General features: G+C 37.6%; 1 protein-coding gene across 7 annotated transcripts in view; it reads right to left on the minus strand.

Annotated features, from left to right (window-relative positions):
* Positions 1-865: 865 nt before the first annotated feature.
* The window catches only part of PKM (pyruvate kinase M1/2), a 28,612-nt gene continuing 5,958 nt past the window's right edge, over positions 866-23,519 (minus strand). For 2 of the 7 annotated variants that reach the window (XM_074296193.1, XM_074296194.1), the window contains exons 2-12: positions 18,797-18,913; positions 15,507-15,667; positions 14,712-14,803; positions 12,317-12,448; positions 11,841-12,027; positions 10,970-11,240; positions 9,658-9,808; positions 8,798-8,950; positions 5,672-5,838; positions 2,541-2,722; positions 866-1,855 (exon numbers count right to left, since the gene is read on the minus strand). In XM_074296193.1, the coding sequence (XP_074152294.1) occupies positions 1,749-1,855; positions 2,541-2,722; positions 5,672-5,838; positions 8,798-8,950; positions 9,658-9,808; positions 10,970-11,240; positions 11,841-12,027; positions 12,317-12,448; positions 14,712-14,803; positions 15,507-15,666 (1,602 nt within the window). In that variant the 5' untranslated portion in view covers position 15,667; positions 18,797-18,913 and the 3' untranslated portion in view covers positions 866-1,748. Of the gene's footprint in view, positions 1,914-2,492; positions 2,723-5,671; positions 5,839-6,219; positions 6,384-8,797; positions 8,979-9,631; positions 9,809-10,969; positions 11,241-11,840; positions 12,028-12,316; positions 12,449-14,711; positions 14,804-15,506; positions 15,668-18,796; positions 18,914-23,519 lie in introns of all 7 variants that reach the window. The other 5 variants (XM_074296192.1, XM_074296199.1, XM_074296197.1 and 2 more) reach the window with 5 other exon arrangements.

Consider the following 23,519-nt stretch of genomic DNA (forward strand, 5'->3'; position numbering starts at 1 on the left):
GCTGATAGCTGCCAAGAGGAAATTTAGCAATTCTTCAACAAAATGGAATGGATTGTTAGCATGTTGCCCTTCTTAGAGGTTTTCCAACAAAGGTCACTTACAAGGTATGATGTGGTGGGATTATTTTCAGCTGGGCGAGAATGAGATCTAATTGTGATGCTTTCCCTAATTTAGTAAAAGGACAATGAAGTCAAAACTTGGTATGAAAGTTAAGTTAAAATTGGTTGGATTGATTCTTCAATAGATTTTGTACTCATCTTTTTCTCTTAAATGCTAATTCTCAAAAACCAAAACCACAAGAACTGCCTCATTTAGGTGATAAAAAGAGAAGTTTGTCTATATTTAGACCAGGCCTGGAATAATTGTCACCCTCTAACGCTTTTAAGTTGTGAACAATCCTTGAAAGTACATTAAGTCTCAAGCTTCAGTCCAGGTTACATGTAGATCCCCTGCCATATTCAAATCATTTACAGAAGTATAGTAAAGAATGGAGAGGGAAAAGGGTAAAGACAGATCTTAGAGGAGGAAAACAGGCAGTGACATGGAAAACCCACAACATAATCAAATTTGATTTCTGCTTTGCTAATAAAATAGTACACAAGATGTTATACATTTATGATAATGACTAAGAGAAAATCATTCATGACACTAATGGAGAAAGTATATACTAGGGAGTGTGTGTGTGTGACAAGTTTATGAATTAGTTAGAAACTAGTCCCATTGTCAGACATATGAAATAGATCCTATCAGAGTGGCAAGTCACTATAGTTATGAATCCAAGTTCCCTTCTGAATCTCCTCCGCTCCCATCCCCACCCCCATCCTCCAACCCAGAGGATGGAATCAAAACACAAAAGAGGTCCAGCAGTGCTTCAGCTCGTGTTTATTGACAAATGATGTACTCTACAGTCAAATACAGGACAACAGGAGTGTATGTTTGCTCCAGATTGAAAACAGAAAATATTGGAAGTACACTCACACAACGTGAGAAAGCCAAGGGTTGGGTCTTAGGCAAGGAGTGTGGTAAAGCCTGCTGCCTGGGACAGTGAGAAATTCTGGTTAGAATTTCCTTCCCATCCTAGGTTCCCTTCTGCAACTGGAGAGAAAAAGTGGCATGACTGGAAGCTCCTTCCTCCCCACCAAGAAGGAGTGCCAAACTGGAGGACACCATTGCTAAATGATCACATTATTCATTAAACTATACTGGTTTTTAGCAGCTGGATTCAACTTCTACCTAATTTTTAACTTAAGTGTATGAAACCAAGAATCTCTTATTTATATGATTGAGGTGGAGAAAGGAAGGAGTTCCTCTGGTTAGAATAGAGGCCCATATACATCGATAACTTGTACTTAGAGGGACTGTGGCTAGTGTTTACTTATGTGTACAAAGGACATCTAGATCAATTTAAAACACAATACTGATGCATGTACTTTAATCCCATGTCAAAAATGGTCTGTGGTACCTCAAGCTAAGCCACAGCTGCTCTATTTTTACTCCCACTAGAAGTGTGCTAAACTGATTGATACTGATTTTTCTAGTTGAGAAGGAAGGAAAGTAAGTCTATTAAGTTTCTTTAAGAGGAGACTTTAATTGTTGTGGGTTTCTTTTTAGGAGTGTTTTAGCTGTGTAAAGCCTCTACTAGCTAGGTATGGACAACACCAGTAACAGCTGCAGATCTAATGAATGCAGGCAGGAGGAGGGAAGGGACCGTGCTGAAGTCACCCGCAAGAACATCTTCAAATGCTCTTTTATGACACTGGCAGCACCCGCATAGTGTTGGTGAAGCCTGGACCTGGACGCCAACCATTCAGGACAATGACCACATCATCTTTCTTGAAAAAGCCTCGAGCTTTGCCTAAGAAAATGGATTAGAGAAAGAATCATAAATTGAATTTCCAAAACAGAAAGTAAAACTCAATCCCTTCCACTCTTAAGTAGCCCACTCAGATCCCACAGTAAAATTGCCATCCCACCAGCTGCACAGTAATTCAGGGAGCAAGGACTAGTATTCATAGTTTTAAAATGTTTCCTTTACCAACTAAATATTTTTTTGGCCACACGGTGACATTAAGTCTGGGGCTAAGTCAAAATCAAAGAGCACACAGATGACATTTTTTTTGGTTTATAAAAAAATCTAAACATATTCTTTTTCTTTTTCTGAGGCTGGGCTAAGTGAGTTGCCCAGGGTCACACAGCTAGGAATAAACATATTCTTTACATAATTTTTACTGAGTATATTTCCTCTTTAGAAGAAATCTCTATTCAAGTAAGAGGGATCATGAAACCATTTAGCCCAATACCTTTATCTTCCAAGGGAAAGAGAAGCCTAGAATTACAAAGCCATATAGAGATAGTGGCTGTCATAACTAGTCTTCCTGAGACCAGGAACTGTTCACCTTAAATTTTCTTAGATCTGAAATTAGTTAGTTTGTTACAAAAATGTAACACACAACTATACTAAGGACAACAATCATATCAATTATGTTGGTAACATAAAAAAAGTCTGACTCTACATTACAAGGAGAAATCCTTTTACATACCAACTTTCATGGCTAAATTAACCCTGAGGTCCACATCTTCAGCCCATGATTCATGAACAGGATCTCTGCACAGCACAGGGAAGACGCCTCGATAAAGATGGGACTGGCGTGCAGCCTGAGCACAACGAGTCACAGCTATGATGGGGGCCCTAGGACGGTACCTGGCCACCTGATGAGCAGACCTGGGAGAAGAAAAAGTTAATTAGGGTGCTAGGAACAAATCCAAGCTACCTCAATTTCCCCTCAGCAAGCATTCCAATATTGATCTTGCTATTATCAATTTGAATACAGATTTTCCTTATCTCTAAACAGGTTTATTGAAGACAGGGATGCTGCCTTTTCTCACCTTCCCTGACAGTACTGTACCCAATTCTGGGTACAAAGCATGTAGTATTTCAGCTTGAGAGCCAAAATTTTGTGTGCTGAACCAATTGAGTGTTTATTTAAATCTGGTACCAGCATAGTAAGATCCAATCACTCACCAAAATGAGGGGATAACCAGGCTACCTAAGTAAAGGCAAGTGAGCCCGGATGAGAAATGGGGCAGGTCAAATGGCCTCTGTTGATCAGCAATAGGATTAAGTGTGTATCTGGTAGGCATACTTTAAGCCTGGACAATATGGGATATATTTAAGGAATGAATTTTCCTTGATTTATCTTTACATAGGTTTTTGTACTCAAAATGAGAAGTCATTTAAACTTTAGGTGAATCAGTCCATTTTGTGAGGCCATCCCAACCAAGCTCTTACTAAAATGTAAGGTTGGGGGTGAGAGGGAGAAATAAGGTTAAATGTGTTTATTCTTTTTCAATCCATATGATGAAAATGAAGGTTAGCAGGAAAGTCCTCAGATGTTGCAAGTCTGAGAATTCAGATTAGGCCCATCTTCGGCTCTTCTTTCTATCTTCTCCTGATCTTCCTGAAACTTTCCCTGGTACAAACCAATGAATCAGCAGTCAGGAGCAGGAGGAGGAATGTTTGGAACTAATCTCAGATTGCGGCAGCCTGGAAAATGCATTTTCACAAGTAGCCTCATTCACCACACTCTTTCATCCTCGTAGTTGCCAGGCAGAACTAACCTAACTGTGACCTGCTGGAATGGAACCTAATTGCTACAGTTCAGCTTAGTACTTCACAAGATATATGAACAGTCCCTTCAGGTAAGAAAAGACTGAAGTCATTCTCATGCAGGGTTCATTGCCTGTATATATTGTGGATATCATATATGTATGTAAAAGAATATTTATCTTTACTCAAGTACTTCATTTAAGTTCCCTGCTCTTTTCCCTGTCCACATGGCATATATGGGATGTAGTTGGCGCTACCCGCTCTATAACTGTCTACAGCAGGGGTTCTCAAACTACATCCTTCGGGCCAGATGCGGCCCACTGAGTTATGGCAAATGGGCTGAGGGGTGGAGACAGTTTTTGTTGTTACTATAGTCCGGCTCTCCAACAGTCTGAGGGACAATGAACTGGCCCTCTATTTAAAAAGTTTTGAGGACCACTGGTCTGCAGTATACTACTCTATGTTGTTTCTGTGATATATCTACATATAGATCTAACTTTCTTGCTATTGGGGAAGAAAACACTTTTTTTTCAGGCTCCCTCAGGCCAATACTTGATACATAGTAGATGCTTAAATGTGACTGAAAGCACCAGTGTTACATAGTTTACTCAGTCAGTAAGATATTCAGTATCTCACCCTTTATAAACTATTTTATGAAGAAGCACAAGTATATCCAAGGGATCAAAGAGTGCCACAAGCTGGGTTATGGTTTATTTTTTAAAAAGTAGCCTTACGAGTCATGTATAGCAGCAATTCTAGTACCTTTAGACAGCTCCCTATTCTATGGGAATTTCTTTCCATTAGCACAATAGAAATTTGTTAGTAGTGGTAGAAGTCAAAGCTTTTCCTTCAAGCAAGGACTGTCAACACAGCAAAGTAATTCCATCACCGCTCCTAAGCAGGCTCAGTAGTACTAGACTAAATATAGCCTGTAAAGATGCAAGCAAGCATCAGTTAAGAGCCCAGGGAGTGGCTGGAGTTGAAATCTCAGATTTAACAGCTAAAAATAGTCAAATAGCAAAGTTCAGGCCTCTTCAACAAAGGTCAAATCTAACTTAATCATGGCTAGAATCTCAGTAAAAAAAGGGAAGGCACCAATCATATGACTGAAAGAAAAACCTGACAACACTGTGCTCTCTTCCTGCATCCCCCTCAACTACTCCCTGATATTCAGTTGGAGCAATGAAGAAATGACTCTGCCCAGATTTCCTGACCTATTCTGGCCCCTTGACTCAGGAATGCTGGGGCAAGAGAGACCAGTCTTATCACAATATTTCATATTTCAGACTACCTGTAGGTCCAAGGTGAAAGAGAAAAAGACTAATCTAAATGAAGTGCACATTAGAAAACATTTTTTCAAAGTACAGCTAAATTTTAAGTATACAATTTGTTGTTATCTGGCTCTGTCCCCATTTGCTGTTTTCTTGTTCAAGATATTGGAGTGATTTGCCATTTCCTTCTCTAGCTCATTTTACAGATAAGGAAACTGAGGCAAACAGGATAAAATAACTTGCTCAGGGTCACACAGCTATTAAGTGTCTGAGGCCAAATCTGAACTATCCATTGTATCCTAGCTTCCCTTAAGTATCTGTAAGTAGGCAGATACTCTCAGATTAAAGAATGCCTGATAATAGGCTGCTTTAAAGGAAGAGAATGGAACCAATTATAATCATCAGTTTATCTGATGCTTTTATGTAAATAGATGCTTAAAACTACATTTTAGGGGCAAGGATACAGTGGGAGGTATGAATGACATAAACACAAGAAACAGCCTTGAACAAACCCAGTGTTCTTTTCTCTGGACTATTATATCCCATCCATTGGTTTGTCACAAAATTGCTCACCACAGGCAACCTCTCATATCGCCCAAAGGACAATCAAGTTTCAGCTTTTCAAACCTGTTGAGTTGAAGATCAGTCTTCCAAGGAAGCAGCTCAGATGTTATCTTACCTCCCATTCATTTGAGCTTGGCTCTTAATAGATTGGTTACCATACTTCTGAAATGCTTTGAGGAGTTTGTTTCCTTTCATCTTGACCTTCCCCAAATGACCTGCCACCTCCTACCTTCCAGACTTGGTGAGGACGATAATGGCCCCACTGCAACACTTGAAGGAAGCCTCTACGGCACCCACGGCAGCAGCTTCAGTGGGATCCTTGGTTATGGGGGCTAGGCGGCGAAGCTCCTCAAACAACTGCGTGTGAAAGATGGCGGCCTCTGCCTCTCTGGCAATCTATAAGAGCAACACCCATCCCGTCCAAGGGGACAGAAGAAGGGAGGAACAGACCACATCTTTGTCAGAGCTTCAGTGGCAGAGGATGGGAAACATGGTGACACTGGTACAGCCCGTGAGAATTAGTGTTCTACATTTAAGGGGGCTCATATCTGAGTCCATAGAAGAGGCAATTATGGACCCAGATCAAAGACCACCAGAATAAGCTCCTATTGTGCCTGTGATAATGTTTCCTTTACTGAGATCAATGAATTGTCCTTTAGATTCTTGCCCTACTTCAAACTCCTGACTTTTTGAAAGCCATGGCCATCACTTTTGAAGACTTTATTCTTAGGAATAAAAAACTTATCTATAGCTACTACCTTGCCCTTTGGGCCCTACCTGCCACTCTCCGTCAGAACTATCAAAGCTGCTGACAAACACTTATAAGAAGCCTCTACTGCACCCACTGCCATGGCCTCTGCAGTGTCTGTGCATGTCGAGCATCGGAGAAGTCCATCAAAAAGGTGGCGGTGGTATGTGGCTGCCTCAGCCTCCCGAGCTATCTGTAAGCCAGAGGGGGATTGGGAGGGAGAAAGGAGACAAAGAAAGGAGGGGAGAACAAAGAGAACAAAAAAAGAAACCACAGAAGGAAAGATAGAATGAGTTAGAAAGGAAAACAATGCAATCCTAAGTTAATTGGCTAATTTGATTCTTAAAATTGCAAGAGGCAGAGTGGTAAAACAGTCTCAATAATTCACTGGACCAATAAAAAAAATGTGGCAAAGATTGGGAGAGTCAAATTGTATTGAAGGGGGGGTTGGAAGTAGATGGGGAAAAAATGGACACTTGGTTAGGAATTTGGTTTATTTCTCCCAAAACCAAGATACAGCCAGACTTCTTGCTGGTGTGAAAGTGTATACATTTATCAGAGATGTATGAGTTCCAGATCTTGGGTGAGTGTTTTTCTTAGTGGAGGTTTTACCACATTGCCTTCAAGACAAAGCATAGTTAAGAGGAACAGGATCTTTTTATATGGCTGTTTTGTTTTGTTCAGTTCTGGCTGGCAAGCTACTTTCTAGAATCTTTAGAAAACCAACAAATTATTAAATGTTTTCTTATGATTCCATAAGGCTTGGCAAGTCTGAGATTAAATAAGGGCAGTCTGCTTTCAAAAAGACAATAAGGGAACACTGGTGAGGTGCAAAGTCTGCTTATTTTAATCATAAGTTACTAGCTAGGCAGACTCACAGATGTACTTCAGATTTTTTAGTATGAAGCAAATCAATAAACAACCATATAAAGAATCACCTGTGGAGCCATTATGGTAGTAAAGCATGCAAAAGTTTAATATTCCATTTAACTTTAAATTCTTATCAAATGATTAACAAGTCTGAAAGTATTGAATGAAAAAGAAGTTCTAGTTTAAATAATAGGCTGGATCAAGGATTAAAAAGTACATTTTAGATTATGCAGATTAGATTATAATGCTGATAATTAGAAAGACTTAGGAAATGGAGAGAAAAAAAGAATCAGTTATACTAATTTAATTGGTCATTGCAAGCAGAAGTATCAGAGTTATAAGATTGATAGGTTTCATTTTGCATGAAGAATGAAACAGGAAAACCCCAAAACAGGGAAGATAAACCCCTGAATATAACTACACCTGGCATACCCTGAGTCCTTACTCATGTGTCATTAACCGTGAATAACTAGATAAGGAGAAAGAGTAACATTTAATACTGAGTGAAAATTACATTTACTCTCCATGAAAGCTCAATTTCTAGATTAGCAGCTCATTTACAAGTGAGTAAAGATAATTAGTAGTCTAATTCACATCCATAAAAGGACCCCAAACAATGATGTTATTGCTTTTTAATTCTTTCACCCTTTTGAAAAATCAAAGTGAAAAAAAGACTGCCTAACAAAATTCTTTATACACAATCTGAGTGGCACTTTTGGAAAAAAGCTTGTGAGCTAGAGACAGTGAGGGACCACTAGAATATACAAGTAGTTGCCATTCTGATAACTGGTACATGGTCTAGGTTGAAATTCAAGCCCATGAAAGCAACTGGCTGCCAGATGGCATTATAGTCAAAAGGCCTCAGAGGCAGACACAGTAACTGCCAGTTCATGAGAAAGTTCCACCAATAACCAGAATCCCTTGGCTGTGGGAAGGAAAGTTAGTTTAGAAAATTGACATTCTTCCCTCCATGTCTTCAGTCACTGCATCCTTGTTTACCACTAATATCCACACTAGCCCTGTGGCTAAGTCTCTCACCCCTCAAATGATGATCAGAATTAGATGAGACAAATATGATGTCCACCAGGAAGAAAGCAGGTCCTGGCAATCCTGACATGATATGTTTCTCATCATTAGCTGAGGGCAGATATTTATTTCTAAACCCTGATTGGGAGTTTACTGGAGGTTATAGAGGACAAGGGAGCCACTCTTGGACCAAAAAAAAAGGAGGGAAGGGCCAGAAAGAACAATCCTTGAGTTAATTTTATTGCCCTACAGATCAAGGGGAAAGGAGATAGGTAATTGACTCTAGGAAGCTAGAGATGAAGTTTGGCCTTTCCAAAAAAAAAAAAAAAAAAAAAAAAAGCTGAAGTAAAATAACTTCATATGCTCGCCTAAGCCCAAAATAGGGAGATTAGAAGCCTCTAGGGAAACCCATTTTGACAAGTGTCCTGAAGACATAGAAAATTAGCAATAAGGAGCACTGTGAGAATCCACAGAAGTGAAGTGGGCAGGAACTATGAATGGGAACAGGGGTGTGGAGAAGGAAAGAAACATCCAAACATTTCAAAGAAAACATGTTTTTTGGACTGGGATTGAGCTAGGAACATATGTGAGCCCTTCCCTTGAGGGAGTGTCTTCCCCTCCCCCCCCCCCCCCTTAGATTTGCTACTTAGGCAATGGCTAAATAAAGCTTCTCTATCTTCCCTTGCTCTGAAAAGGACAGGGCACACTCACCAAGTGTTGCATCCGCACAGCTTCTACTGGATAGTCTCCTTTGGCGGTCTCTCCAGACAGCATGATACAATCAGCTCCATCCAGAACAGCATTGGCTACATCACTACCTTCAGCACGTGTGGGCCGTGGCTTCTTAATCATGCTCTCAAGCATCTGAGAAAATACCAGAGCAATGATTCCTCTGTCATTTTGCCTATCCCAAAACCCTTTCCCAAGTTTGAAATCTTAAGGGAGAAATAAAGGAACTGCATTTGAGATTCCTCTGGTATAGGGAATCACAGTGAAGACATAATCATTAAACAACGAAGGGTGGTACAACCTGCAACTTATAGTTGGACAGGACAGAAACTTAGTCATTTAACCAGTGACTTGTTCAGGATCAAATATCTACCTTGTGTGGGAAAACAGGATTTGAAATCAGGCCTTATTGACACTAAAGCTGGCTTTCTGTGTGCTATCCATACTGTAAAATAAGTTAAATTATTTCATCTTATTTCTAATGTCTAGAATATAAAGAGACCAGAGAGCTAAGCCACTGGAGAAATCCATCTTGATAAGCATCTAGAAAATCATGGGACAGAGTAAATGGACTGAATCAAATAGTCAACCCAGGACTCAAAATAGGTACATAGTAGTAGCTTGGTCTATTTATGATTAGTAACTGATTCAAACTCAAAAAGTACTTCAATCATAAACAATTTAGATCTGGGATGATCGAGACAACATCAACAATGTATTATTGCTTTAAGAAAGCCTCAGAAGTAGGTTCTGTATTTAACCAAGTATCTATGCCTAAGAGTTCTCACTAGCACCGAAGGATGAGGGTGAAAGGGCAAAAAAGATAAGGAAAATGAAAATACCTGAGTGGCACAAATAACAGGTTTCCCAACTCGATTACATCTTCCAATCATCATCTTCTGAGCAAGGAAGACTTTTTCTGCTGGGATCTCAATACCCAGGTCCCCCCGAGCAACCATGATGCCATCACTGGCTTCCAGGATCTCATCAAATCTGAGATTAAAAAATTATAAGGACAATATAAAGACACAGTGGTAAAGCAAAGGTGACATGCTAGAGTAAGAACTAGTAAGAATTGGGAATGTGAGAGAACTGTGGCTTCCTACTGATTGGGTAAGGCAATGAAGACTGTTCTATTTATTACCAGAGCCAGAGAGGAAACTATCTCATTTTCTGGCTATATCCCTGAATAAGATAATATTGAAAGGTGACTTGGTAGGAAAGTTCCTAAAGGTTACAGGATACCTTCCTTAATTGAGGGTAGGGAGAAAGAAAAGTGTATATACCTGCCAGAATCCTTCTAGAAAGTGAAACTACCTATTAGTTCATTCCTTTTATTATTTCAGGTATCCACTCATGTCATTTTCTCCCCTACTGCTCTGATCAGAAAATAGTCTGATTTCTTAGTAAAATAGTACCTCTAATTTTGTTTCTAACCCCCATTTTTCAAAGCACCTTCCATTTTTCTTCTCTGCTGATTCTAAAGGCTACTTATGATTGTCATTCTTCCTATTAGGATTTAAAGGTTCTGGCCTAAAGCCAGATCCAATATTTTGGGTCTTACCATCATTCTGTCTATCTACTGTACTGCTCAGACTGGCTTTTTGGCTACTAGGTGGTAAAACAGGAAACAATGACCTCACACCCATACTAAGCCAAGTCATAAGTATCCATAGTTTATCAAAATGGCAGAAAAGAAGTTATCAACATAGCAGCTGTTTGGAAAAGGTTAGCCGATTGAAACCAGATTTAAATTATAACCAAAACTTTTCTTCTGAAATAGATGTGATCTGAACTTTGTTAAAACTAGAGGATGGATACACACACACACACACTCCCCTCCCCCATTACTCTAGCATCATCTCAGATTTGTGATTCCTTTCAGCAGTGAATCTGGATTCGTACATTAAACATTGACTCTTTTTGCCTATTTGGAGAAAAGGCAAGTCTGTCATATGGCAAGCTACAGTTTGGAGAGTGAAAATAGGACCGAAGACTTTATGTGGTATTGTGGAAAGAACAATAATATTGATCCTAGGTGCAATTTATATATTGTCCTTAGCAGTCAAACAAATTCTTTAGCTATCAATCCATTCTGAGCAAGCAAGCAAAAAAAAAAGTGATGCTCCCTAAGCATTCCTTCTTTTGCCTCACCTTCGGACTCCTTCATGGTTTTCAATCTTGCTGATGATCTTGATGTTCCTTCCTTTATCTCCCAGGACCTTTCTGACTTCATGAACATCAGCAGCCTTTCGGATGAAAGATGCGAATATCATATCCACCTCTTGCTCTAATCCAAACTGTAGATCTTGGATATCCTTCTGAGATACAGCAGGCAAGTCTACAGCTGCCCCAGGAAGGTTCACACCCTTCTTGCTGCCCAGCATACCACCATTCTCCACTTCAGTTATAAGGAAATCCTGACCTATCAATCAATCAATATACGTTCATTAAATATCTATCACATGCTAGGTGCTGTGGAAATAAAATAGTCCTTGCCAAGAGTCTATCAGGGAGAGACAACATGTACACATGAAAAGTAAATACAGTGCACTAGTCAACAAGGAGTACAACACAGGAAGATAATTCTAAACCTGAATCCATCCCAAATCTAATCAGCTTGCTTAAGTTCTTCTTTGAATCAAAACTAGTAACAGAATGGCTAAGATTTTATTTTGCTACTGTTCCCCAATTATGAAAACACATCATTTATACAATAATTTGGCACAAAGACTGACACCTTTTATGGGAAAGCTTTCCTTCAAATTCTCTATGTCAATAAAAAGCAAAGATGGATATCTCTTATTCTTTCCCACAGAAAAGTAGAAAAGTTATGGGGCTAGCTGAGATCAAGTTATATCTCATGGCTTTTTGGGGAAAAAAAAAAAGAGGAAATCATAAATGCAGGATAAATTTCATACCGCTCAAAAGGTTTCTCACATACTTAAATCTAGATTTTAGAAGAGTGTTTTGGAACTTGTAGCAACAGTATCCTAGCAGACCCAAGCTCTACCCAAAAGCATACCTTTCTCCTTCACAAGAAGAGAAATGAGCCCATCGTCCACAAAGATTTTGCCACCAACGTCCACCACCTTGCAAATGTTTTTGTAGTCAACCCACAGGATGTTTTCATCACATTTCTCCATATAGGCATTATCCAAAGTTATTTTGAGAGTGTTGCCCTTCTTTAGCTCCACTTCAGCTGTGCCACTCTACATTATGTTGGAGAAAAGAGACTCAGTAGTCTGTTCATTAATGTAGTAAAAAACCAAGACTCTCCCCCAAAACAGGGAACAAATGCTTAGAAGCTAGACACTTGTAAATTAAATCACCCAGGTTTACAAATGTTTTAAGATTTGTCACAGGTACTACTATGCTACCAGAAAATTTAGAAAGACATCATTCTTCTTTCTCCCCTTTCCTTCTCCCTCCCTCCCTCTGTCTCTGATTACTCATTAACTCTACTGAAGCCCATTTCACCCTGCCTCTCAGGATACGTACACCCTTGATGAGTCCAGTCCGGATCTCTGGTCCTTTGGTGTCCAAAGCTATAGCAATGGGCCGGTAATAAACAGGATCAGAAGAAAATTCTTCTGTAGCTATGCGTACATTTTTGATAGTTTCTGCATGGTACTAGGAAAGATTAAAAAAATACAGTCTTAATATAAATTATTCCTTAGCTTTCATGCATTCCCCTCACCTATCCCCATTTTACCTTTAGATCATATGATCTAAAGGCTGTGATTATTTTAGACAGTGTCTATCTCAGGAATTAAGTGCTTAGTATAGGACACATTGTCATTGCCTCTCAAATAATCCTTCCCCAGGCTGGATTTTGATAAAGGGATAACAAACCCAGAACAAACTCTTGGCATAAGGGATAGAAGGTAGGGAGGAAGACTAGTATATACCCTAATCAAAGTCATAAATCTGGGTTTCTGAGTAACAAGGAGTAGTCAATCCCCCATCCCATTCTGTTTCTAGAATTTTATATGTTTAAGAGTTGTTTTCTACTCAATCTTCTTCAACTTCTGAATGTACCTTTTTATATCCTCTATCTTTTATTTGAATTTAAGATTAGAAACTCAGACATGATAAAGGTTGGAAAAGTCTCAAGAGAATGGAGCCAAAAGGAAACTGTTGACATGTATTTTTCCACCTTCTACCTTTTCACTATTACTGTTCATGAAAACTTCAATGCAATGAGAGCATTAAATCCCCTTTTAAGGGGAACAAGAGTCCCTGAGGGATCTTAAGGCACACTCTCAGTGATCAATCTCAAAAGTCAGTATACAACTTGTGGACTCAGGTCTTTCTTCTGTTTGATCAGCTGAAAAGAGAAAACTTTTAACTTGTTTTGCAATAATAGAAGGAAGAAATTTACCAAGGGCTATATCTTCCTCAAGATTCTACATTTAACTATAAAAAAAGCAAACACTTAAGATCAACAAACAGGGTGCTAAATGTTGGAACTACTCATATCAATGACTGGATTTAGGGACCAGATGCAATGTTACCATATATGTAATCAGAACATCTGTTATTCCTTAATTTAAAAGGCAGGGGGGGAGGGACTTCAATGTCTGCTCAGAAGAGGACTGAAAATTGGCGCAGCTCACAGTGTGCTTCTTGGCCTTTATATTCTGTTGCCTAGTGCCAGGCCTTTGGCAGAGAGTCAAATAAGCTATAAAAGGAGCTTGAGACAGCAGGTGTAGCACAATTTCCACCTTCAATCCTAAACTCTAATCTTAGCAAAAGCCTTTTGATTTAAAACCTAGGTATCCTTATATTGAGAGAATATTTCAATTTTTACAAAATGAGCACTTTTAAATTCTTAATTCAGGCTCTAGCTCCATCTCTAAACATCTCTAGTATTTAGTAGAAAGGCAAATCCTAGTACAAAGGATAAAAGATCTAGGCTCAGTGAAAAAACAGAAGAGATTTTCACATCAAGTCATACTAAAGTAACTTTGATAAGTTGTACAGTCTATTCCTTTGAAAGACTTCATCCAATTTGTGTGTTGTTGCTTATGACCTTTAAAAGGCTAGATGCTTACCAGGCCATAAGCTGTTTATGGAATGACCCCCCCCCCCCCCCAATTAAAAGCCTCCTATTTCTAGATGGGAGGAGCACTCTTTCATTTCTTGTCATCTTATTCTTAGCTTGAACTTAATACTAGCTTCTAAATGCCAGAGGGAGAATGTGTTGAACTCATAAGTCAGCATGATTCTGCTGATCAAAGAGCCCAGAAAGTAAAGGAGAGAAAGAGGAAAAGTTTGCTTTTTAGGTTGCTCCAAGTCTCAGGGATATCCAAAAGTTATACATTTAAAATGAGTTCTGGGTGCTCCATGAACATCGCCTCATAATATAGGTGTATTGAAAATTCACCATTGTTTATTTCACTATCTAAAAACATTCCAAAGAAGCTAACTCTCTGCTAGGAAAGAAACTACAAGAGAATTACAAAAGAATGTGGATACCCGGTCTTAAGGATTCATTTTATATCCAGTGCCAAAGATGAGAAAAGATGGAAAGGCTACAGAAATAGTTATGTTAATAAACTGTTGGTGAAGCTGTGAATTGGTCTCTTCAATTCTTAATTGTAATAATGAACTTTGGTCCCAAGAGATAATGAACCACATTTCACATTTCTCAGCAGAAATGCAGGCAGAATACTATATAAACTTGTCAGACTTAGTCATTGTATCAGTTTTAATTTTCTTTGTTAACTGGGAAGGTTTAACAGAAAAGCAAGAAAAAGGGATCACCTAGAAATGTCTCACATTTTTATATTAATCACATTTTCTTCTTTTTAAAAAAGATATTTTGGATGAAATGAGCAAGAGGAAGAGACTATCCCCACCCCCATCTCCCCACTCCTGCTGGGACCCTTACTTCATGAGTTCCATGAGAGAAGTTTAGACGAGCCACATTCATTCCAGCTGCTATCATTTCTTTTAGCTTGTCCACAGATCGGGAGGCTGGGCCTAAGTGACAAAACCATGAACTATATATAAAAGTCACATTTCATGAAGCTTTAAACTTTGACACTTTTAAACTTTCTATTTCTATTATTCGCTAACATTATAGAACACCGTTTTCTTTGACTCCCAGCTCCCATTCCCCCCTACTTTGCATCCTCTGTTTAAGTAAGAACAAAAGCACTGGATGAGGAAACCTTAGACATTATCTAGTTCAACTCTTCAATTTTACTGTTAAGGAAAACTTGCTTTTCAAAAAGATAAAGTGATTGCCCAAGGTAATGCATCTAAAAAGTGGCACAGCTAGGACTAAAAGTCAATTCCTCGGCTCTAGATCCAGTGTTCTATTACATTCTGCACCACATCTGGGTCCAACCCATCCGTTGTACATAATACACCCTTTTTTTCCCAGGACCTTTAAGAAAGATTTGGAAAGGACAGTCTAGAGGCTGCCCTTTCTACTTAATACTCAAGGGAAGAATAAATCCATCAGTAAGTATTCTAAATCAAATTCCCTTTTATTTTCACCAGACATTCACCAGACATAAATTCCTTGTTGATCAGATTTGAAACTTTGTTTGATTTTGGAAAAATCTCTTCCATTTACCAATATATGCCCTCCAAACTTTGTGGCAAAGAAAGGTAGGCTCTGAGAGCCTGCAGCATCTGTGTTATTGCCATAGAACTGGAACATAGAACATTCACTCACCAATGGTGCAGATGATTCCAGTGTTTCGGGCAACAGTGGGCTCTGAGTCGATATCCAAACGACACATATGTTCCAGAAAGGTATCGGCCATGGCAGCAAACAGCTGCTGGTTCTGAATAACTGTGCATGCTAATTCACTGGCTGTTTTGTTCAACTCCATGCTGTTGAGTCATAAAAAAGCAGAACAGAAAGTTAATGAGAAAAAAAGGAATCCAGGCATCAGATCTTACAGCCCAACAAGTAAAAGCCAAAAAACCAAGAAAATTTAAAATGGGCCATACCATTCTTTCCAATTTGACCCAGTAAAAATTGGCCTCTCTGTAGCTTACACACTGCTTTTAAAAAATGTATTTTACATGCATTATTAACAAGGAACCAAAATTCTCCAGTAACAGAAATTATTACCCTGTTACTTTGCTATTTTTAAAAAAATTTTCATCTGTGTGTAACTTTTCTAAAAGTAGAGGCTAGAAATCAACCCTTGTTATCCTCTAATTTCCTCCAAAAAAAAAAAAAAGAAAAAAATCTTCCAGTAGTCTTAACTACTAGCATTAGTAATCCTAACTACTCTTTTGGCAGCATAGCTCAAACTCACTGTCACAGCTCATTAATTGACTTAGGTCATTGCACTAAGTCCCTCCCTGACCTTTTCTTCATTACAACTAAGCAATCCAGTTAAGTAAAGAGTTGATTACAGACAATGAGAGTAAGTTGATATGGATTTACTTAGAAGAGTATGTGTTTCTCCAACAATCAGAAGATTCTGCCTACCTTGATTTCTACAGAGATGCAAGTTTCTCAGACTCAAGGTATTTTATTCTAAATAAATTACATTCAAAATTCACAATCACCATAAGGAATATGTACTATAATTACAGAACTGAGGCAAAAGGCAAACTGTGTGCCTAAGGCTACAGTGCTTGCAATTGCATTTGAACTCCGGTCTTCCTGATTCCAGATCTGTATTGTATCCACTGTACCCGCTAGATGACTTAAAATAGTGATGACCTTTTTCCTCCTAATATTAACCAGGTTGAATTTTATGCCCTGTTGTTTAGACATTGTACACAGGTCCTTCAAGGCTGATTACCCGCCTGCTCTAGATATACTTGGTCCAAATCTGGTTGCTTTACCCATCTTTGTTCTGTCAAGAGCCCATCTCTATCTCTCCCCAAAATCTCAACATGGACTGGGACATTAGAATCCTAGTTTGGGACTTTATTCTAGATGAAGTTTGTTAAAATTGATTTTTCAAATCTTTTTATCTTTTTCCATTTTTCTTTTGTATGTAGTCCTAATTTCATCCCTGAATGAACCCAGGATTTTGCACAGTTGGATATCCTGCCAACTCTTTGATGGTTATTTATCTTCCTCTAGCAAATAAACCAGTGCTTCATTGCTTCATTGAACACATGTGCATTTAAGGCACATTCTGAACTCCCTGCGATCTCTGCTGTAGCAATTAATTTATGTGACTAACTAGGATGAAATGACTATATTCTGTGAATATTTCTATTGTTAATTTCATTTTTCTTTCAATTATGTTTAAATAATTCAAACTTGCTTTCCCTTGTTTGTCATGCAAGAAAGGAAGACTGATACATGTATATGTAAATATATAGTGGGTGATGTGGAGTTACACTTTTTATACCCCCAGAATGTATCAGAAAAGATCTCAGATAATCCAGTCCAATTTGTATCTCTCTTCTATAGCATCAAGAAACTGAATCATAGAGCCTTCAAAACCATTCTCCCACTACATCCTGAGGCACCCCATTCCAGTTTGGGGTAGCTCTAAATATCATTAAATTTTCCCACAGCATAGCTCCTGCCCACAAAGCCTTTTAAATGCATCTAGTTATCATGTCCTACCTGAGTCTTCTTTTTTCCAAGATAAATATTCCCAACCTCTTTTTTCTGCTAGCTGGACTTACTCCATTGTCAATATCATTCTTAAAATGTGGCATCCATAAGTGATCCTAATACTCCTGATGTGGCTTGACAACAGGAAGACAGCAAGATGCTCTTTCCTTTAATAGCCTCTCATTTTAATGTAGCTTTTATAAAGATCATTTGGAATTCTTATTGTCATTCAACATACTAGCTATTGTTTTAAAGTCTCAGGAACAGTAACATTGAGTTACCAAAATGGAAGAGATTGAGTAACAGTATATAGAATTGACTATTCTAGTAACATAGAAATCCTTCTATCAGTTAGATTAATGTTGAGTGTGCTCTTGAACTGAAATAATCATAAGTTAACTCTTCTATTTTCTTTTTGTTATTAAATAGTAATAAGTTTTATTGACTAACTTGATAATACAAGACTAGTTCTCAGCAAATAAAAGCTATAGAGGTAGATCTGAGAGTGAAGTTGATCTCTGATGAAGCTATTTTCAGAAGACAACAGTTGGAAGTGTCTCATGCAAGGAACAGGAAGGTCAATGTCACTAGAATAAAAACTTTGTAGGAGGAAGTATAAGAAAGTGGAGAGGTAAGAAGGGGCCAGATTATACTATAAAAGCCAAAATAGGATTTTATTTTTGGTCCAGGGGGTAACAGGGAGTCACTGAATTGGGTGTGTTTGTGGAGGCTGGAGATAGACTTTGGTAGATTAATCTGACACTTGAACAGAGAATAGTCTGGACTGGGGATAGATTGAAGCAGGAAGACCCAAGAGGAAGGCCATTTTGATAGTCTGGGCAATAGGTAATAATAAGGTCCTGAACCAACTATGACTTTAAGATCCCAACAATTAGTGATATCCAACACTTTAAAAAAAAAAAAATTAAAGTGAAATCGGAATTTTCTAGATGTATCACTGCCTCCCTAGCCTCAATCTATACATAGGTCTTCAAGGAAAGGCTAAATGACCATTCAATGTGTTGTAAAAGATGATTGTATTTCTAGTATGAGTTGGACTATACAGATATTGATATTCCTTCCAACTGTGAAATGTAATTCTGTGAATGGCCTGTTCTGATGTAATTAGCCTGCCTGAATATTTTTATAGTACAGAGGCAAGATAAATAAAGGAATGATTTAGTATCATCAGGACCACATATTTGAGATAAGTAATTTTAAATCTTACAATTTTTCCCTTCATTAGGTTTGAGATGACTAATATCCAGACGAGATAATAAACTAATTTCATTTAAAAGATCAACTCCATGCTCCCCCCCCCAAAATCCACACACTCCATATTGTCTGGAACCTTGCTACCATGCTTGGACAAGAAAATAACCTATATGTAGTAGTGGTTTTATATGTATGTGCAAAGAAATGGATACCTGCTATCTTCTGGAACTGTCTTACTGCTTTCACTTAAATTTGATGATTCACTTAAATCTGATGATTCAAACTGGAAACTAAATGCTGAAGAGTAGAAGGAACCTTGACCTGAAGGGCTGTAAAAAGAAGCAATATCTTAGTTTCTGAAATACATTAAAGGTCAGATATTAAGATTATGAGGAAATTGTTTTACCAATTGACTGCAAAAAGAGCTATCTCTAGGGTATTAAAAAACTGAAGGGATTATTACCTTGTCACCAAATATTCTGGTCACCTTTTATCTTTGCTACAATTCTATCCCTTGTCCTAATTATTTCAGATGTAGCAGGAAGAAGTCAAAATACCAACTGATTAAAAGTTACACATATCCTTGCCAACTGTTTACCTACCAACATTATGCCTGCAAACCTTGTGATCAGCTCTTCTTTGTCCTTCATAGATCTAGCCATTTCTAATGTACTTATTTCCATTAGTGCTTATCAGTGTTTATTTTAACTAATATCAAATAGTAATTTGATCCTGCCAGGGTGGACTAGATTTTTTTAAAAGCACCTTAGTAATTCAACTTACTGAATTTTGTTTATTTATTGAATTCCTTTTGTTTAGTTTTTCCAAATTCGTATGCTGTGGAAAAAAAGTCTTGAACTCCACCCCAGGGATCAAGAGAACTGTCAAACATGGGGCAGCTAGGTGGCGCAGTGGATAGAGCACCAGCCTTGAATTCAGGCTAAATGATTTTCTTAAGATTTAGTTTCTAAAACATATCCTAGCATTCAACTTTGTGATTAACTTAAAGGGCATTTTCAGTTTACTTCCATAAAGTTTCTTAAATCGGGACTAGACAAATCCCATAAATTTCATCATAGGATTTTTTTTTAGCACCATAGAAAAACACACCACTCTTCTCACTAATCCATATTTACCATTACCATAATATAGATATATACAATGCTACATCCCACTGCCAGCCTAATCAAGAGGGGTATGATTTTCATCCTATAATATTTAAGTAGGAGAATAACAAACCTAATGATCAAAAAACATCAAGAACTTTTAAGAAGTCTAGATCAACTTCATCTGACAGGGAAAGGCCTAGAAATGAAATATTTCCCAATAAAGAAAAAAATGCCAGAATTAGGAGTAAAACATAGGTTTTCCAGCTACCATTTCTGTGTTCTACTTCTCTCCCCAGATCATTAGAGCTTCTATTTTAAATCCAATTTAAATATCTGTTTTCAATCTCCCTTACAATTTTATTTACATCTTTAATTCTAACTCATAACAACACTCTTCATTAGTACTTTTAAAACCCGTCTAGAAGTTTGTCACTTTGAGATCTATATCTAGAATGCCTTTTTCCCCTTCCCAGGAGCTATCTAAATCAATATTTAAGATCTATCAGTTCTCATCTCTCTTGAAACCTTCAAGCTCTCTAGGATTTTAGTGATGTTCAGTAAAGCTGGAAAGGACTCCTTTCCCCCAAATGCTTGTAATATTTATAACTGATTGCAAAGTTGAAGCAATACATAATTAGTAAAGACAGTATATTATAATTATCTGAATGGACTGTGTTCATTTTTCCATCACCCAATATTTAGTAAATCTCATGTAATTTAGCATGGTACTAAATATTCAAGCATTGCATATTAGCAGATTAAAATACAAAAAATGGATTGCCTGATATGTCTATCTATAGCCTGAAGTATGATTTTTTAGTAGTTAACTAGCCTTTTGTGTTTCTTAACACATTCCTCTCTCTCCCTCCACTCCTATACCCTGGTCTCATCCAGTCTTGTGAGAAGCCAGAGATAGGCAATATCAGAAAGGCTCTCTGTAGTTTATTTCCCCTCTCCCATTACCAAGGCAGGCTTCAGAGAATAGCTTCCTGCCAGCACATGCAGCATGACTTATCAGGCAGCTCTGACTCATTGAACCCTCCTCAAGAGGCAAAGACATGCACAATCCACCTCTGGCTAGTAGTTATCCAATTTCTCCATATATTCTGGCAAAGAATCTTTCCTGATACTGATGCCCTAGTCCCAAGCCTTTGCCACTGTAGCAGGATCTTCCTGAAAGCCATGGGGAAGACACCTTTGTGGAAAATGAGAGTTTTCTTCATTAGAGTCAGCTTTTATCACATTCAGTTTTGTCATTTTAAACCAACATATTAAAAATGGGACTGGTTAAACCAGGAATATGACAAAAAGGTCCTTAATAAAATAAATTTCAATCAGCTGCCCATCTCAAAACTCACTCCAAAACCAAATTCAGATCTCTTCAGGAAAGGAATAGAAAAGAAATTAGGGGAGGGAAGGGAAAGCCAAGATTCTTTCTTTAATCCTTGCTGATTCAGAAACAAATTGAGGAATATTTATTATATGATACGGAATCAATTACTTAGTCCAAAGAAAAGCAAATTCCTCCTCTTAAAGAACATATAGCCTTAAAGATTTCTGAAGACCCAATAAAATTTGCTACTTTTCTACTACAAACACAAAAAAGCTCAAATCAAAATGTTATATAAATTACTCAGTCCAGGCTATAAGATGTATCATTTGAATGCTGTTCAGAACTGTAATTTCTTTCTGATGACTCATTCTCATCCTATACATTTAAGGTTTGCAGACTTAGAAAACTGGGAGGAAAAAGGATTTAGAGGTAATTTTGTTCAATCCTTATTTTACAGGTAAGGCAACAGGCCCAAAGAGGTTGGTTATTTCCCTTCTCCACTGTCATACAAAGAAAAAGGGGATTTGAAAAAGTCCCTCTTCCCCAGCCAGTGCTCTTTCCATTGATCAACTTCACTTTAAAATATCCATGGGTTCTCTAATTTATGCTTCCCTTGTTCTTAGACACAAATAATATGTTTACATGTCAGTTAAGAATAAAACATTTTAAAATTAGACATTTTGACTAATATGGAAATCTTTTACTTGATTGCACATGTATAACATATTAGATTGCTTATCATTGGAGGAGGGGAGGGGAAAGGATAGAACTTGGAATTCAAAACTTTCTTTAAAAAAAGAATGTTAAAAATTGTGTTTACATGTAGTTGGGGAAAAATTTTGCTTCTAAGATCCTGCATTATTTTGTAAATTCTAAACCTAAGGTAGGAAGTGTTCAGCTAATTATTATTCTAACTCAATTTCACTAAGTCCCAAATCCTTCAATCAACATACCTGACTAATTTCCAACTTGCATAAAATCTTTAACCAAACTAAAAGTTCTATACTCAGTAAATGAGTTACTCAAGGAAAAAAATATTTACATTCATTATACTATACTGGACACCATAGAGTCAGGATGACATCTTTTCAGAAGCCTAAGGTATAGCATGACTTAGTAGAAAGATTTGTCAGATTTGTAATTAGAGAACTTGATTATTGTAATAATAAAAATAATTTACAACCTGTCTGTATTGTCAGATTCACTTAGCCTCCCTTGGCCTCAGTTTCTTTATCTGTAAAAGGGAAGTTGAATAGTGACATCTTTTTTTGCTTTAAACCTATTATCTTAAAGGGATGAAAGCAGAATTTGAGTTAGAACCAGAAATACTCAGCAATAGAATGGAACTGCTCTGGATTTTAGTCAGAAAGCCTTGACAAGTGAAGACAAACTGGGAGTTTTTAACTTTGGTACCATTTGTAGGTGTGTATACAGATTTTCCTTATTAATCTTAAACAGGAACCAGTTTTATTCCAGAAGTGTTTTATAGAGACTATTCTAAAGAGTGGGAAACTACATTTATCTAAAATATAGGTGGCAATGAAGGCTAAACCATCTGAACAATCCAATCTTTAATTCTGTAATCCCACCAAATTCCATTTTAATAAGTGTTAAGTCATAATCTAGTCTCTACTTGAAGACTTCTAATATTAGGACCATTATTTTTCCCAAAGCAGCTTCATTTCTGGACAGCTCTAGTAAGTTTTTACTCAAATGTAGTACTCAGAAATGAGCCTGTGATCCTGATTTGGAAATTCTCTCCAGCAATGCAGATTATAAACAGATCCTTGTTCATTGTCTGCTCAAGCCTTTCACAACATGGCTCCAACCTGTCTTTCTTAACATATTACTTCCCCCTTTCACATAATCTGTGTTCAAACTATAATTGCCTACATGCTCTTCACAATCCATTTTTTCCATTTCCTATCTACCTCTCTTGCCTTTAGCACAGGATGTTCTACATGCCTGGAAAGCTCTTCCCTCCCCTCCAGTGCTTTAAGGAATTCCTAGTCTTTTAATACATCTTCTCTTACCTGATCTTTCACTTTCTGCCTCCATGAAATAACATTTTTATGCTCCCCCACTGGAATGTGAGCATCTAGAGGGCAAGGACTATTTCCTTCCTATTCTTGAACAGTGCTTGGCATATTGTAAATATTTAACAAACTCTTGTCTTGCACATCCAGAGTCAAACTGGTATTTTCATTAGATAACAAATTTATGGTTTTCTATCTGTAATTCCCATTGCTTCTGATTTTGATCTGATTCCAAATAAACAAAAGAACCCTCCCCCAAATAGGTCCCTGAATCTTAGCCTTCCCAGTTATTTCAAATGCTTTTTATATGACAAAGATCTCAAAAAGCCATTCACTATCATAGTCACCTAAATCTTATAAATGATTCCTCAAACTAATGTTTAGAACTAAACACAATATCATATCCTCTTTAGGGTCTTATCAAGGCAAAATACAGATAAACTATCACTAATTTAAA

The sequence above is a fragment of the Sminthopsis crassicaudata genome, chromosome 2 (assembly GCF_048593235.1).
Source record: "Sminthopsis crassicaudata isolate SCR6 chromosome 2, ASM4859323v1, whole genome shotgun sequence".
NCBI lineage: Eukaryota > Metazoa > Chordata > Mammalia > Dasyuromorphia > Dasyuridae > Sminthopsis > Sminthopsis crassicaudata.